This window comes from Hypanus sabinus, chromosome 6 (genome assembly GCF_030144855.1).
Source record: "Hypanus sabinus isolate sHypSab1 chromosome 6, sHypSab1.hap1, whole genome shotgun sequence".
Lineage (NCBI taxonomy): Eukaryota > Metazoa > Chordata > Chondrichthyes > Myliobatiformes > Dasyatidae > Hypanus > Hypanus sabinus.
In genome coordinates this window covers 16,041,318-16,060,173 of record NC_082711.1, presented here as the reverse complement: position 1 = coordinate 16,060,173, position 18,856 = coordinate 16,041,318, and the positions used below count along the sequence as shown (strand labels likewise).

General features: G+C 40.7%; 1 protein-coding gene across 1 annotated transcript in view; it reads right to left on the bottom strand.

The window, feature by feature from the left end:
- Nucleotides 1-18,856, bottom strand: part of obscnb (obscurin, cytoskeletal calmodulin and titin-interacting RhoGEF b) — a 533,110-nt gene that overhangs the window by 318,119 nt on the left and 196,135 nt on the right. The window contains 8 exon segments of the mRNA XM_059971780.1: nt 446-712; nt 2,754-3,020; nt 4,541-4,807; nt 8,646-8,912; nt 12,591-12,857; nt 13,774-14,040; nt 15,912-16,178; nt 18,457-18,723. Coding sequence (XP_059827763.1) covers nt 446-712; nt 2,754-3,020; nt 4,541-4,807; nt 8,646-8,912; nt 12,591-12,857; nt 13,774-14,040; nt 15,912-16,178; nt 18,457-18,723 — 2,136 coding nt within the window.

The following is an 18,856-nucleotide window of genomic DNA, read 5'->3' as shown; positions in this document are numbered from 1 at the left end:
TGTGCTGTATGCGATCACTCTACGACCTTATTAAAGCATGTTGACTATTACTTGGCATAATATTTAATCGTGTGGAGAACTTGCCAGGTCAGTAACAGAAAAAATCTTTACTGTGTCAGATTAAATTTTACTCTAGTATTTTAATACTGTAAAGTTTTAATCTGGTGCAGAATATCTAATTACCAAATTATAACTGAATATATTTTATCCTCATATGTACCGTTTGTAAAACAGAAGAAAAGTTTGACTTGAAATTATCTTGCAATTCAGATTTTCAAAAATTGCTGTACTACAAATTTGATAGAGCAAAAGTAATATTCCATATTGCTAATATTAAGGTCACATTGAAGGAAACGGGGACTACTAACAATTATCAGTAAGGTACTGAATGAAAACTTTTGAGACAACTGAATAAATTAGTCATTAAAGATAGTTACTGCCATACCCTTCACTTTCAGAAAGCCTGATGTTTTGTGATCCCTTGAATCGCAGGTATACTCTCCAGCATCTTCAACTTTTAGGCTATGAATGATCAACTCCACGCAGGAACCCTTTTGTTTCATTTCATACTTCACACTTGGATGAAGCACCACAGATCCCTTTCTCCATTCCACTGGGGCATCTGGTTTTGAGATTTCACATCGCAGAGTGACAGTACCGTCCTCTTCAGCTTCCTTATTCTGTAGCTCTTTTTTGAAACGCACAGGAAGGGCTAAGAGAGACAATGAGTAAGTTCATGGTGATGTACTTCAGTTATGATTCAAGAATGATATTGCTGATCAAATACAGAATATTGTATCCTGTCATCTCTCATATATTTTAATAATTTAGGAGTGAATGTAGGTAGTTTGAATAGTAAGTCAGTGGATGATAACAAAATTGTTGTGGGGGACAGTAAAGAAGATTGTCCAAGGATCCAACAGGATCTGCAACAAATCGGAACCTAGGCAAAGGAACAACAGGTAGAATTCATAGACATGGAGCACTACAGCACAGAAACAGACCTTTTTGCCCATCTAGTCAAGATGTTGGTGAGTCTCTATCTGGCATATTGTCCACTGATCTAGTCAGCACGGTAGAATGTGATTCAGTTGGAGACCATGCAGAACAGGTTAACAAGGATGGTAAGACTGGTGTGCCAGAGTTATGAGGAGAGACCAGATCAGATGGAACTATGACCCCTGGGACAAAAGAAGCTCATGAACTGAGATTTATAAAATCAGGAGGGGAAGTTCAGAGAATGGTCACAGTCTTTTACACGGGGGAGGAAAGCCAAAAACTAGAGGGCATACATTTAAGGTAAGAAATTTAAGATTTAAAGACAAGTTGAGGAGCAAGTTTTTCCATACAGAAAATGGTGGATGCTTGTATAACACCTTGATAAGATTTTTACTGCTACTCTGTAGGTACTTCATTTTAGCATTTCTGTATGAACAGTCTGTTCTGCTTTCAGCTTGTTTGGGTTTGAGCCAAAACAAGAAGCTTTGCTTCTCAACTCAGGAATGTGGTGTCTGCCACTCAGGATGGTAGAGTTGGGATTGAGTTCCAGGGAATGCGAGGTGGACAAGCCTTTGGTGGTGGGAGCTGGGACAGGACTGGAAGGAGATTGATGGTGCATGCTGTCCCTGTTGCCCATGGTGCTTTGTGGAGTTGAATGGTTTCAAGGAGGAAGGACCAATACTCCCTTTCAAGATTTCGAGTAACCTTCGGAAGGTGATCTGTGCTTTCATGCAGACCAAGGGTCCAGTGCTTGAGTTACATACAAGTTCAAGATTTGAGCTCCACCATGAACATGTGACTGTTTAAGTGTAATGGGCCTTTCTGTTTTTTGGTTTCTTTCCTTTATTAACAGTCTGCTTAAGTCAACATTCTCAAATATACTTCTCATTCATTGTATGCAGTGTTCGATCTGTCATTTCTTCCAATGGGTAATTGCCTGGGGGCAGTAAATCACACAGCATTCACTCAAACTGGGGTTTGGGTGAGCGAGACATCCCAACCTCATAGATTGGGCAGGACCAAAGTCATACACACCGTAGACATACGAAGCTAGAGAAAGGTGTGATTCTCACCACGGAATCCAGTGGCTTTTAGCGAGGGGCTAACAAGACGCATTTCAAGGGATGCCCAGTAAAAGAGGGCTTCATGTGGAATAAGCTGCTTCAGAAAATAGTAGAAGGAGGTTACAATTACAAAGTTTACAAGACATTTGGACAGTCATAAGGTCAAGAGGGTGATAGCAAATGGAACTTAGCTCAGGAAGGGACCTTAGTTGGAGTTGACAAGTTGGTCGAAGGAACTAATTTTCTGTGCTGTATGCGATCACTCTACGACCTTATTAAAGCATGTTGACTATTACTTGGCATAATATTTAATCGTGTGGAGAACTTGCCAGGTCAGTAACAGAAAAAATCTTTACTGTGTCAGATTAAATTTTACTCTAGTATTTTAATACTGTAAAGTTTTAATCTGGTGCAGAATATCTAATTACCAAATTATAACTGAATATATTTTATCCTCATATGTACCGTTTGTAAAACAGAAGAAAAGTTTGACTTGAAATTATCTTGCAATTCAGATTTTCAAAAATTGCTGTACTACAAATTTGATAGAGCAAAAGTAATATTCCATATTGCTAATATTAAGGTCACATTGAAGGAAACGGGGACTACTAACAATTATCAGTAAGGTACTGAATGAAAACTTTTGAGACAACTGAATAAATTAGTCATTAAAGATAGTTACTGCCATACCCTTCACTTTCAGAAAGCCTGATGTTTTGTGATCCCTTGAATCGCAGGTATACTCTCCAGCATCTTCAACTTTTAGGCTATGAATGATCAACTCCACGCAGGAACCCTTTTGTTTCATTTCATACTTCACACTTGGATGAAGCACCACAGATCCCTTTCTCCATTCCACTGGGGCATCTGGTTTTGAGATTTCACATTGCAGAGTGACAGTACTGTCCTCTTCAGCTTCCTTATTCTGAAGCTCTTTTTTGAAACGCACAGGAAGGGCTAAGAGAGAGAATGAGTAAGTTCATGGTGATGTACTTCAGTTATGATTTAAGACCGATATTGCTGATCAACACTGACATCCCATTCTACATTCTCACTACCCTCAGAGTGAAGTTGTTCCTCCTCAGATTCCCTTTAAACAGTTCACCTTTCATCCTTAACCCATGACCTCTAGTTCTACTCGCACCCAACCTCAGTGGAAAATACGTGCTTGCATTTTCCCTCTCTACACCCCTCATAATTTTGCATACTTCTATCAAATCTCCCCTCATCCTCCTATGCTCCAGGGAATAATCCTAACCTATACAATTCCTTCTAGCTCAGATCCCCAAGTTTGAAAATCATTGTAATTTTTTTTTTGAGCACTCTTTCAGTCTTATTCAACACAGGCAGTAGTGAAATGACACATTTTGACAAGTTACACCAGGGCAGGACTTACACAGTAAATGACATGGTTCTATGAAGTGCTGTAGAACAGAAAGGTCCAAGGGCCAAAGTATTATTTACTAAAAGTAGCTACACAGATAGCCAGTGAAGGCAGTATTGGGCATGCTTGCCAACATGAATGGTGCACTGAGTACAAGATGTTGCTGAGTCTCTATCTGGCATATTGTCCACTGATCCAGTCACAATGGCAGAACATGACTAAGGTGGGTACCATGCAGAAAAGGTTCACAAGGATGCTATTAAGATTGGTGTGCCAGACTTATGAGGAAAGACCAGATCAGATGGAACTATGATCACTGGAACAACAGAAGCTCATGGATAGAGATTTATAAAATCATGAAGGGCATAGATAGGAGAATGGTCACGGTCTTTTTCACAGGAAAGGAAAGTTGAAAAATAGAGGGATCAAATTTAAGACAAGAGATTTAAGATTTAAAGGCAAGTTGAGAAACATGTTTTCCCACGCAGCGGGCCATTGAGATATGGAAATAGCTGCTTCAGGAAATAATAGAAATGGGTTAAAATTACAGAGATTACAGGACATTTGTATGTTCATAAGGTCAAGAGGGTGATAGTAAATAGAACGAGCTCAGGAGAGTACCTTGGTTGACATTGACAAATTGGTCAAAGTGCTGTATGCGATGACTCTAAGACATTATTAAAATGACTTGAATATTACTTGGTGAAATATTTAACAGTGTGGAGAACTTGCCAGGTCAGTAACAGAAAAAATCTTTACTGTGTCAGATTAAATTTTACTCTAGTATTTTAATACTGTAAAGTTTTAATCTGGTGCAGAATATCTAATTACCAAATTATAACTGAATATATTTTATCCTCATATGTACCGTTTGTAAAACAGAAGAAAAGTTTGACTTGAAATTATCTTGCAATTCAGATTTTCAAAAATTGCTGTACTACAAATTTGATAGAGCAAAAGTAATATTCCATATTGCTAATATTAAGGTCACATTGAAGGAAACGGGGACTACTAACAATTATCAGTAAGGTACTGAATGAAAACTTTTGAGACAACTGAATAAATTAGTCATTAAAGATCTTTACTGCCATACCCTTCACTTTCAGAAAGCCTGATGTTTTGTGATCCCTTGAATCGCAGGTATACTCTCCAGCATCTTCAACTTTTAGGCTATGAATGATCAACTCCACGCAGGAACCCTTTTGTTTCATTTCATACTTCTCACTTGGATGAAGCACCACAGATCCCTTTCTCCATTCCACTGGGGCATCTGGTTTTGAGATTTCACATCGCAGATTGACAGTACTGTCCTCTTCAGCTTCCTTATTCTGAAGCTCTTTTTTGAAACGCACAGGAAGGGCTAAGAGAGACAATGAGTAAGTTCATGGTGATGTACTTCAGTTATGATTCAAGACCGATATTGCTGATCAAATACAGAATATTATATCCCGTCATCTCTCATATATTTTAATAATTTAGGAATGAATGTAGGTAGTTTGAATAGTAAGTCAGTAGATGTTCACAAAATTGGTGTTGTTGACAGTAAAGATTGTCCGAGGACGCAACAGGATCTACAACAAATCGGAACCTAGGCAAAGGAATGACAGGTAGAATTCATAGTCATGGAGCACTACAGCGCAGAAACAGACCTTTTTGCCCATCTAGTCAATGCCAGACTGTTACTCTGCCTAGTCCCATCAACTTGCCTCTGGACAACAGACCTGCATACCCCACCTGCCCAAGTATTTATCCAAACTATACTTAAATATTGAAATCAGATCAATAAACACTACTTCCTCTGACAGCCCGTTCTACACACTCATTATCCTCTGAATGAAGAAGTTCCTCATCATACTCCCTTTAAACATTTCACCTTTCATTCTTAACCCATGACCTCGAGTTCTAGTCTCAGCCAACCTCAGTGCAAAATGTCTGCTTGCATTCACCATATCTACAGCTCTCAATTTTGTACACCTCTATTCCCTGGAGCAAAGGAGAATGAGGGGAGATTTAATAAAGTCCTAACTTATACAACCGTTCCTTTTAATTCAGGTCCTCAAGTCCTAGCAACACCCTTCCAATTGTTTTCAGCATTCTTTCAATCTCAAAGAACTCAGACAGTTGTGAAGTGACATATTTTGACAAGTTACACCAGGGCAGGACTTACACAGTAAATGACATGGTTCTATGAAGTTCTGTAGAACAGAAAGGTGTAAGGACCAAAGTATAATTTACTAAAAGTAGCGACACAGATCTGGCATATTGTCCACTGATCTAGTTAGCACGGTAGAATGTGATTCATTTGGAGACCATGCACAGCAGGTTTACAAGGATGGTAAGACTGGTGTGCCAGAGTTATGAGGAGAGACCAGATCAGATGGAACTATGACCCCTGGGACAAAAGAAGCTCATGAACTGAGATTTATAAAATCAGGAGGGGAAGTTCAGAGAATGGTCACAGTCTTTTACACAGGGGAGGAAAGCTGAAAACTTGAGGGCATACATTTAAGGCAAGAAATTTAAGAGTTAAAGACAAGTTGAGAAGCACGTTTTTCCATACAGAAAATGGTGGATGCATGTGTAACACCTTGATAAGATTTTTACTGCTACGCTGTAGGTACTTCATTTCAACATTTCTGTAAGAACAGTCTGTTCTGCTTTCACCTTGTTTGGGTTTGAGCGGAGATAAGAGGCTTTGCTTCTCAACTCAGGAATATGGTGTCAGCCACTCAGGATGGTAGAGTTGGGAGTGAGTTTCAGGGAATGCGAGGTGGACAAGCCTTTGGTGGTGGGAGCTGGGAGAGGACAGGAGGGAAGCTGATGGTGGATGCTGTCCCTGTGGCAAAAGGTGCTTTGTGGAACTGAATGGCTTCAAGGAGGAAGGACCAATACTCCCTTTCAAGATTTCGAGTAACCTTCGGAAGGTGATCTGTGCTTTCATGCAGACCAAGGGTACAGTGCTTGAGTTACATACAAGTTCAAGATTTGAGCTCCACCATGAACATGTGACTGTTTAAGTGTAATGGGCCTTTCTGTTTTTTGGTTTCTTTCCTTTATTAACAGTCTGCTTAAGTCAACATTCTCAAATATACTTCTCATTCATTGTATGCAGTGTTCGATCTGTCATTTCTTCCAATGGGTAATTGCCTGGGGGCAGTAAATCACACAGCATTCACTCAAACTGGGGTTTGGGTGAGCGAGACATCCCAACCTCATAGATTGGGCAGGACCAAAGTCATACACACCGTAGACATACGAAGCTAGAGAAAGGTGTGATTCTCACCACGGAATCCAGTGGCTTTTAGCGAGGGGCTAACAAGACGCATTTCAAGGGATGCCCAGTAAAAGAGGGCTTCATGTGGAATAAGCTGCTTCAGGAAATAGTAGAAGGAGGTTACAATTACAAAGTTTACAAGACATTTGGACAGTCATAAGGTCAAGAGGGTGATAGCAAATGGAACTTAGCTCAGGAAGGGACCTTAGTTGGAGTTGACAAGTTGGTCGAAGGAACTAATTTTCTGTGCTGTATGCGATCACTCTACGACCTTATTAAAGCATGTTGACTATTACTTGGCATAATATTTAATCGTGTGGAGAACTTGCCAGGTCAGTAACAAAAAAATCTTTAGATTGCCAGATTGAGTTTTGCTCTACTATTTTAATAGTGTAAAGTTTTACTATAGTGCAGAATTTATAATTACTAAATTATAACTAATCTGTTGGAGTTTTTTGAGGGTGTAACAAGGATGTTAGACGAGGGTAAGCCAGTGGATGTTGTGTACCTAGATTTTCAGAAGGCATTCGATAAGGTGCCACATAGGAGATTGGTGAGTAAAATCAGAGCTCATGGCATTGGGGGCAGGGTTTCAACATGGATAGAAAACTGGTTGGCAGATAGAAAGCAAAGGGTAGCAGTGAATGGGTGTTTCTCAGACTGGCTGGAGGTGACTAGTGGGGTACCACAGGGCTCTGTATTGGGACCACAGCTCTTTACGATTTATGTCAATGATTTAGATGAGGGCATTGAAAACTATATCAGCAAGTTTGCTGACGATACTAAACTGGGTGGCAGTGTGACATGCGAAGAGGACTTTAGGAGAATACAGGGAGACTTGGATAGGCTGAGTGAGTAGGTAGATACTTGGCAGATGTCATTCAATGTGAATAAATGTGAAGTTATCCACTTTGGAAGCTGGGACAAGAGGGCAGAGTATTGTCTGAACGGTATCGAGTTAGGTAAGGGAGAAATGCAAAGAGACCTAGGAGTCCTAGTTCACCAGTCAATGAAGGTGAATGAGCAAGTGCAACAGGCAGTGAAGAGGGCAAATGGAATGTTGGCCTTTGTTACAAGGGGAATTGAATACAAGAGCAAGGATGTTCTTTTGCATTTGTACAGGGCCCTGGTGAGACCACACCTGGAATATTGTGTACAGTTTTGGTCTCCAGGTTTAAGGAAGGACATTCTGGCAATTGAGGAAGTGCAGCGTAGATTCACTAGGTTGATTCCTGGGATGGCAGGGCTGTCTTACGCAGAGAGATTGGAGAGATTGGGCTTGTACACGCTGGAATTGAGGAGATTGAGAGGGGATCTGATTGAAACGTTTAAGATAATTAAAGGATTTGATAGGATTGAGGCAGGAAATATGTTCCAGATGTTGGGAGAGTCCAGTACCAGAGGGCATGGATTGAGAATAAGAGATCAGTTATTTAAAACAGAGTTGAGGAAGAGCTTCTTCTCCCAGAGAGTTGTGGAGGTGTGGAATGCACTGCCTCGGAAGACGGTGGAGGCCAATTCTCTGGATGCTTTCAAGAAGGAGCTGGATAGATATCTGATGGATAGGGGAATCAAGGGATATGGGGACAAGGCAGGGACTGGGTATTGATAGAGAATGATCAGCCATGATCTCAGAATGGCGGTGCAGACTCGAGGGGCCGAATGGTCTACTTCTGCACCTATTGTCTATTGTCTATAACCGAATATATTTTATCCTCATATGTAAAATAAAAGAAGATTGACTGGAAATTATATTACAATTCAGATTTTCAAAATTTGCTGCATTGCAAATTTGATAAGTCAAAAATAATCATTCATATTGCTAAACTAAGGTCACATTCACTAACAATGATCAATAAGGTACTGAATGAAAACTTTTGAGACAACTGAATAAATTAGTCATTAAAGATAGTTACTGCCATACCCTTCACTTTTAGAAAGCCTGATGTTTTGTGATCCCTTGAATCGCAGGTATACTCTCCAGCATCTTCAACTTTTAGGCTATGAATGATCAACTCCACGCAGGAACCCTTTTGTTTCATTTCATACTTCACACTTGGATGAAGCACCACTGATCCCTTTCTCCATTCCACTGGGGCATCTGGTTTTGAGATTTCACATCGCAGATTGACAGTACTGTCCTCTTCAGCTTCCTTATTCTGAAGCTCTTTTTTGAAACGCACAGGAAGGGCTAAGAGAGACAATGAGTAAGTTCATGGTGATGTACTTCAGTTATGATTCAAGACCGATATTGCTGATCAAATAGTTCATACCAGACAATTATTCTGCTTAGTCCCATCAACCCGTCGCTGGACCAAAGGCCTCCATACCCCGCCCCCCCCCCCACCCACGTATTTATCCAAACTTTCCTTAAGTGTTGAAATCAGATCAACACACACTACTTCCACTGACATCCCATTCTACATTCTCACTACCCTCAGAGCTAAGTTGTTCCTCCTCAGATTCCCTTTAAACTGTTCACCTTTCATCCTTAACCCATGACCTCTAGTTCTAGTCGCACTCAACCTCAGTGGAAAATGCGTGCTTGCAGTTTCCCTCTCTACACCCCTCATAATTTTGCACACTTCTATCAAATCTCCCCTCATTCTCCTATGTTCCAGGGAATAAAGTCCTAACCTATACAACCGTTCCTTATAGCTCAGATCCTCAAGTCTGAACATCTTTGTAATTTTTTTCAGCACTCTTTCATTCTTATTGAACATAGGCAGTTGTGAAATGACACATTTTGATGAGTTACACCAGGGCAGGACTTACACAGTATATGACACGGTTCTATGAAGTGCGGTAGAACAGAAAGGTCCAAGGGCCAAAGTATTATTTACTAAAAGTAGCGACACAGATAGCCAAGTCAATAAAGGCAGTATTGGGCATGCTTGTCGACATGAATGGTGCACTGATTACAAGATGTTGGTGCATCTCTATCTGGCATATTGTCCACTGATCTAGTCAGCAAGATAGAATGTGATTCAGTTGGAGACCATGCAGAAAAGGTTCACAAGGATGTTAAGACTGGTGTGCCAGAGTTATGAGGAGAGACTAGATCAGATGCAACTATGACCTCTAGAACAACAGAAACTCATGGACAGAGATTTATAAAATCATGAGGGGCAGAAGGAGAGTGGTCACAGTCTTTTTCACGGAGAAGAAAGTCGAAAACTAAAGGGCATATGTTTAAAGCAAGAGTTTTGAGATTTAAAGGTTTTTTGAGATTTTTAGAGCAAATTTTTCCACACAGAAGATAGTGGATATATGTGTAACACCATGGTAAGATTTTTACTGCTATGCTGTAGGTATTTCATTTTAGCATTTCTGTAAGAACAGTCTGTTCTGCTTTCAGCTTGTTTGGGTTTGAGCCGAAATAAGAAGCTTTGCTTCTCAACTCAGGAATGTGGTGTCAGCCACTCAGGATGGTAGAGTTGGGATTGAGTTCCAGGGAATGCGAGGTGGACAAGCCTTTGGTGGTGGGAGCTGGGACAGGACAGGAAGGAGATTGATGGTGCATGCTGTCCCTGTTGCCCATGGTGCTTTGTGGAGTTGAATGGTTTCAAGGAGGAAGGACCAATACTCCCTTTCAAGATTTCGAGTAACCTTTAAGTAGGTGATCTGTGCTTTCATGCAGACCAAGGGTCCAGTGCTTGAGTTACATACAAGTTCAAGATTTGAGCTCCAGCATGAACATGTGACTGTTTCAGTATAATGGGCCTTTATGTTTTTTAGTTTCTTTCCTTTATTAACAGTCTGCTCAAGACAACATTCTCAAATATACACAAAATGCTGTCAGAACTCAGCAGGCCAGACAGCAACTACGGGAGGAGGTAATAACGACGTTTCAGGCCGAAACCCTTCATCAGGAGTGAAGTAACATGGGGTGGTCGAGGGGGGATAAGAAGTGGGGGGAGGGATAAAGTAGAGAGCTGGGAAGTGATAGGCTGGAGGGAAATGGGCTAGGGGGAAGGTGGAAAATTATGGGAAATAAAAGAGAGAGAAAGGTAGGGCTGTGGGGGGGTGGAGAGATTATAGTGAGGGGGGAAAAGAGAGAGAAAGAGAACCAGACTAAAATAATAGATAGGGATGGCGGTAAGGGGTGGGGGCAGGGGTATCAACGGAGGTCAGTGAGTTGGATGTTCATGCCGGCAGGAAGGAGGCCACCTAGACGGGAGATAAGGTATTGCTCCATCGACCTGCGTGTGGCCTCATCTTGACGGTAGAGGAGGCCATGGACAGGCATGTCGGAGTGGGAGTGGTCTGTGGAATTGAAGTGTGTGGTCACAGGGAGATCCCGCCACTGCTGGAGGACCGAGCGCCGGTGTTCGGCAAAACGGTCTCCCAGTCTGTGGTGGGTCTCCCCAATGTATAAATGGCCACATCGGGAGCACTGGATACAGTATATCACTCCAGTTGATTCGCAGGTGAAGTGGTGCCTCACCTGAAAGGACTGTCTGGAGCCTGGGGTGGTGCTGAGGGAAGAAGTGTGGGGGCAGGTGTAGCACAGATGGTGAGGGGAAGAAGATGAGGCCACACGCAGGTCGATGGAGCAATACCTTATCTCCCGCCTAGGTAGCCTCCTTCCTGCCAGCAAGAACATCCAACTCACTGACCTCCGTTGATACCCCTGCCCCCCCACCCTTACCCCCATCCCTATCTATTATTTTAGTCTAGTTCTCTTTCTTTCTCTTTCCCCCTCACTATAATCTCTCCCCCCAGCCCTACCTTTCTCTCTCTTTTATTTCCCATAATTCTCCACCTTCCCCCTCGTCCATTTCCCTCATGCCTATCACTTCCCAGCTCTCTACTTTATCCCTCCCCCCACTTCTTATCCCCCCTTGACCATCCCATGTTACTTCACTCCTGATGAAGGGTTTCGGCCCGAAACGTCGTTATTACCTCCTCCCATAGATGCTGTCTGGCCTGCTGAGTTCTGCCAGCATTTTGTGTTATTTATTTATTTCCAGCATCTGCAGATTCACTCGTGTTGCCTTTGAATTCTCAAATATACTTCTCATTCATTGTATGCAGTGTTCGATCTGTCATTTCTTCCAATGGGCAATTGTCTGGGGGCAGTAAATCACACAGCATTCACACAAACCAGGGTTTGGGTGGGTGAGACATCCCAACCTCACAGATTGGGCAGGACCAAAGTCAAACACACCGTAGACATATGAAGCTAGAGAAAGTTGTGATTCTCACCACGGAATCCAGTGGCTGTCAGCATGGGGCTAACGAGATGCATTTCAAGGGATGCCGAGTAAAAGATCACTTCATATGGAATAAGCTGCTTCAGGAAATTGAAGTGGTGTAGAATTGCAATGTTTACAAGACTTTTGGACGTTTATAAGGTCAAGAGGGCGATAGCAAATGCAAGTAGCTCAGTAAGCTACCTTAGTTGACATTGACAAGTTGGTCGAAGGACCTAATTTTCTGTGCTGTATGCTGTAATTATACGACATTAATAAAGCATGTTGACTATTTCTTGGCGTAATAGTTAATAGTGTGGGTAACTTGCCAGGTTAGTAACACAAAAAATCTTTCAATCGCTAGATTAAGTTTTGCTCTTGTATTTTAAATGTGTTTTAATATAGTGCAGAATATCTAATTACTAAATTATAACAAAATATATTTTAATCTTATATGTAAAAAGAAGAAAAGTTTGACTAGATATTATCTTGCAATTCTTATTTCAAAATATGCTGCATTGCAAATTTGATAAAGCAAAAGTATTATTTCATATTGCCAATACTAAGGTCACATTGAAGGAAAAGGGGACTACTAACAATTATCAGTAAGGTACTGAATGAAAACTTTTGAGACAACTGAATAAATTAGTCATTAAAGATCTTTACTGCCATACCCTTCACTTTCAGAAAGCCTGATGTTTTGTGATCCCTTGAATCGCAGGTATACTCTCCAGCATCTTCAACTTTTAGGCTATGAATGATCAACTCCACGCAGGAACCCTTTTGTTTCATTTCATACTTCTCACTTGGATGAAGCACCACAGATCCCTTTCTCCATTCCACTGGGGCATCTGGTTTTGAGATTTCACATCGCAGAGTGACAGTACCGTCCTCTTCAGCTTCCTTATTCTGAAGCTCTTTTTTGAAACGCACAGGAAGGGCTAAGAGAGACAATCAGTAAGTTCATGGTGATGTACTTCAGTTATGATTCAAGAATAATATTGCTGATCGTTACTATTGTTTCTTTTGATTGCATTAAGTACGTCGCAGCAGGTATTACATTTCCAGATAACTACTGCATTAACAATTCAATATAAAATACTGGATATACAATAGTGTGCAAAGGACTTAGGCATATGTAAAAGAATTCCTTAAAGTGAAGATGCTTTCAAAAATATTGAAATGAAGTTTCTAAATATCACAAAAATTACTATGAAGAGCTGTAAACAGTAAATAATCTAATAAATGGCTGATAAAGTTTATTTTCTCGTGCTATTGAAAGCGTTGCTGGAAGTTTGTGTTGAAGTGTATTTAAAGCTGTTGATGGCGTAGGTAGATTCTGACTGTATGTTGTACTTTAATGAGACTTTAACGTAATATAGTTTGTTGTAGTTTTACTTTTACAAGTATTTATGATGTAAATATGATGCCAAGAAGGAAACAGATACTGTATATATTTTGTACTGTTTTATCAACAGTTTTCACCATACATTAATGTGGAAGAGTGAACAGTACAGTTAATCTTACTGCGATCCTGCCTTCATTGACTACGGTTTAACTTGGTGTTTAGTTCACAAGTTCTACACCTGCATACTACATGCACAATAATTATCAAATTATCTTCAAATATATTTCAATCTAATCTGCAAAATAAAAGCAAAGTGTTGTGCATTGTTTGATCTCCCAAAATTTCCTTCCATGCAAATTTGATATGGCAAAAGGAATGTTATAACATTGCTAATAAAACAGCTATATTGAAGGAAATAGAGATGGCTAATAATTATCAATAAGGTGCTGAATGATATCTTTGAAAATGACTGAAAATAAATTTGTCATTAAAGATGCTTGCTTTAATACCTTTCACTTTCAGAAAGCCTGATGTTTTGTGATCCCTTGAATCGCAGGTATACTCTCCAGCATCTTCAACTTTTAGGCTATGAATGATCAACTCCACGCAGGAACCCTTTTGTTTCATTTCATACTTCACACTTGGATGAAGCACCACAGATCCCTTTCTCCATTCCACTGGGGCATCTGGTTTTGAGATTTCACATCGCAGATTGACAGTACTGTCCTCTTCAGCTTCCTTATTCTGAAGCTCTTTTTTGAAACGCACAGGAAGGGCTAAGAGAGACAATGAGTAAGTTCATGGTGATGTACTTCAGTTATGATTCAAGACCGATATTGCTGATCAAATACAGAATATTATATCCCGTCATCTCTCATATATTTTAATAATTTAGGAATGAATGTAGGTAGTTTGAATAGTAAGTCAGTAGATGTTCACAAAATTGGTGTTGTTGACAGTAAAGATTGTCTGAGGACGCAACAGGATCTACAACAAATCGGAACCTAGGCAAAGGAATGACAGGTAGAATTCATAGTCATGGAGCACTACAGCGCAGAAACAGACCTTTTTGCCCATCTAGTCAATGCCAGACTGTTACTCTGCCTAGTCCCATCAACTTGCCTCTGGACAACAGACCTGCATACCCCACCTGCCCAAGTATTTATCCAAACTATACTTAAATATTGAAATCAGATCAATAAACACTACTTCCTCTGACAGCCCGTTCTACACACTCATTATCCTCTGAATGAAGAAGTTCCTCATCATACTCCCTTTAAACATTTCACCTTTCATCCTTAACCCATGACCTCTAGTTCTACTCGCACCCAACCTCAGTGGAAAATGCGTGCTTGCATTTTCCCTCTCTACACCCCTCATAATTTTGCATACTTCTATCAAATCTCCCCTCATCCTCCTATGCTCCAGGGAATAATCCTAACCTATACAATTCCTTCTAGCTCAGATCCCCAAGTTCGAAAATCATTGTAATTTTTTTTGAGCACTCTTTCAGTCTTATTCAACACAGGCAGTAGTGAAATGACACATTTTGACAAGTTACACCAGGGCAGGACTTACACAGTAAATGACATGGTTCTATGAAGTGCTGTAGAACAGAAAGGTCCAAGGGCCAAAGTATTATTTACTAAAAGTAGCTACACAGATAGCCAGTGAAGGCAGTATTGGGCATGCTTGCCAACATGAATGGTGCACTGAGTACAAGATGTTGCTGAGTCTCTATCTGGCATATTGTCCACTGATCCAGTCACAATGGAAGAACATGACTAAGGTGGGTACCATGCAGAAAAGGTTCACAAGGATGCTATTAAGATTGGTGTGCCAGACTTATGAGGAAAGACCAGATCAGATGGAACTATGATCACTGGAACAACAGAAGCTCATGGATAGATTTATAAAATCATGAAGGGCATAGGTAGGAGAATGGTCACGGTCTTTTTCACAGGAAAGGAAAGTTGAAAAATAGAGGGATCAAATTTAAGACAAGAGATTTAAGATTTAAAGGCAAGTTGAGAAACATGTTTTCCCACGCAGCGGGCCATTGAGATATGGAATAGCTGCTTCAGGAAATAATAGAAATGGGTTAAAATTACAGAGATTACAGGACATTTGTATGTTCATAAGGTCAAGAGGGTGATAGTAAATAGAACGAGCTCAGGAGAGTACCTTGGTTGACATTGACAAATTGGTCAAAGTGCTGTATGCGATGACTCTAAGACATTATTAAAATGACTTGAATATTACTTGGTGAAATATTTAACAGTGTGGAGAACTTGCCAGGTCAGTAACAGAAAAAATCTTTACTGTGTTGGATTAAATTTTACTCTAGTATTTTAATAGTGTAAAGTTTTAATCTGGTGCAGAATATCTAATTACCAAATTATAACCGAATATATTTTATCCTCATATGTAAAACAGAAGAAAAGTTTGACTTGAAATTATCTTGCAATTCAGATTTTCAAAAATTGCTGTACTGCAAATTTGATAGAGCAAAAGTAATATTCCATATTGCTAATACTAAGGTCACAATGAAGGAAAAGGGGACTACTAACAATTATCAGTAAGGTACTGAATGAAAACTTTTGAGACAACTGAATAAATTAGTCATTAAAGATCTTTACTGCCATACCCTTCACTTTCAGAAAGCCTGATGTTTTGTGATCCCTTGAATCGCAGGTATACTCTCCAGCATCTTCAACTTTTAGGCTATGAATGATCAACTCCACGCAGGAACCCTTTTGTTTCATTTCATACTTCTCACTTGGATGAAGCACCACTGATCCCTTTCTCCATTCCACTGGGGCATCCGGTTTTGAGATTTCACATCGCAGATTGACAGTACTGTCCTCTTCAGCTTCCTTATTCTGAAGCTCTTTTTTGAAACGCACAGGAAGGGCTAAGAGAGACAATAAGTTCATGTTGATGTACTTCAATTATGATTCAAGATATTGTTTGTTAGATAACCTGAGTGGCCACTTTATTAGGTACACTTGTACACGTGTTCGTTAATGCAAATATCTAATCAGCCAATCATTCGGCAGGAATTCAAATCATGAAAGCGTGCTGACATGGTCAAGAGGTTCAGTTGTTGTTCAGCCCAAACATGAGAATGTGGAAACATCTAAATGACTTTCACTGCAGACAAGGCCCTTTGAATATCTCAGAAGCTGCTGATCTCCTGGGATTTTCAAGCACAGTGGAGTCCAGAGTTTACAGAGAATGGTGTGAAAAACAAAACATAAAAAAAACAGTAGCAGAGTTTTGTGAGGGAAAATGCCTTGTTAATGGCAGAGGAGAAAGGCTAAACTGGTTCAAACTGACAGGAAGGCAACAGTAATTCAAATACCTGAAACTACGTATTACAACAGCAGTGTGCAGAAGAGCATCTCTAAACACACAACACATTAGAAGGGCTACAGCATCAAAAGATCACATATTAGGTATCAAACAAAGCAGGGGACACCAACCTTTTTTGCGCCGCAGACTGGTTTAATATTGACAATATTCTTGCGGACCAGCCGAAGGGGGTGGGGGCGGATTGTTAATCACGAGTAGAATATAGGTGATAAGTCAACTAAGAGTCACTTATAAGTGGCTAATACACTCAATTTTGTTTCTAAAAGGGTTTATCTGACAAATTTAATATTAAACATACAGCACATATTTTCCTCGCATGATTATAGTGATGTCAATTGTAGGTCACTTATAAGTCAATAGCATCATAACATTTTAAGTAACATTTGGATGTTAAACACACAGCACATATTTTCCTTGTTGGTGTATTGGTATAAAATTATTGTAAGACACCAATATCGCTGAATCAGTGGGAGCCCTGGGCTTGTTTCCCGGCAACAAGACTGTCCCTTCGAGGAGTGATGGGAGACAGCGATACCCGAAGGGGGTTCCTTATGTCCCGTCTATTCCGCAATTTAGTTTTCGAGGTTTTCAGCACTTGCTTCTGTCCTGCTTGCTCACGTTTTTTCCGCCAAAAAACTCAACGGGTTTGTCTTTAAGTGCAGGTTGCTTGGACTTAAGGTGCTGAAGCAGTTTTGAGGGCTTCATTGCCTCATTAGACAGCCTCTGGGACAGCCCACTGTCAGATGCCTTTGCCAAGTGAGGCTGGTCGTGGGTGGGGTGAGAGGACAAGGTAAGGGCCAGAGGTCCCCATGCCGGGGCCGCAGTCCACAAGAGCGATCGACCGAGCGAGCAAGGAGTGCAACAGGATGTGATCTGCCCCCCTTGTAGTTAGGTAAGATCTATCGGCCGACAGAAGTTTGGCTGGAGGGATGACTTTCAGTAGATCACAGCGAGGTAGCTGCTCTGCTACTTAAGAAACCCTGAGCTCGAATTAGGTCGTCTGCCAATATTTTAGAACTGGGTTCCCCATGAACACTCGGTGTGCTAAACAGTTTCAGAGGCAGCGCTCATCTGTCCGTGCTCCAGGCCAATAGTAACAGCACTTCTCGCCAGCCGCATGAGGCAGCCAGTTACCCAAGGCCAACCAGTGATCCCTGGTGCTAGGGTATCACTGCGTTTAGGCGAGTGATGACCACACGTGCGTTCAAGTTCAACAATGGGCGTGACAGGGAATGAGGAAAGGTGCAGCTGACTCATATCGTTAAATCATATTGTTTCCTCATGGCCCGGTGGCACATGCTTTGCGACCCGGTGGTTGGGGACCACTGAAATAGTGGCCACTGAATGTATATTAAAGTTACTTGGACAGGTAATGAAGAGGAAATGTTTAGAATAATATGGACCAAAAGCAGGCAAAGGAGTCTAGTTTTAAATGAGGATCTCTGATGGTAAGAACCAATTGTGATGATGGGCCTGTTTCCATGTTATATGACCCCGTGATTTAGATGAGAATGTAGATGGCATGATTACTAAATTTGTGGATGGTGTGATTCGGCAGTAAAGAAGTTTCTCTAAGATTGCAACAGGATCTAAATCAACTGAGAATGTAGACAAAGGAATGACAAATGGAATTTCATACAGACAATTGCAAAGTGATGCGTTTTTGGGAATGGAAGACTTACACCGTAAATGACAGTATTCTGGGGAGTGTTGCGGAAGAGGGTTCAAGGGGTACAGATTCACAAATAAGGAAATAAGTAAGTCATATGAAAAGATGAACAATGAGTTAGTCATTAATGATAAAGTTACCATCTTACCCTTCACTTTTAGCAAGCTCACTGTCTGCTGATCCCCTGTATCACAGGTATATTCTCCAGCATCTTCAACTTTTAGGCTATTAATAATTAACTCGACACAGAAACCCTTTTGCCTCATTTCATATTTGTTACTGGGCTGAAGTGCCCTAGATCCTTTCCTCCATTCCACAGGGGCACCTGGTTTTGTGATCTCACAGTTCAGAATGGCAGTACTGTCCTCTTCAGCTTCCTTATTTTGAAGCTCTTCTTTGAAAAGTACAGGTAGAGCTAAAAAGGCAGTGAGTTACACATGATGATATATCCCATTTTATGTTTTAAACTGAAGCTTCAAATTTTTGAGTTTCAAACAAGTTCACTAAGAAAATCAATGTCTGATTATCTATTTTCAGTGTTTGGTAGC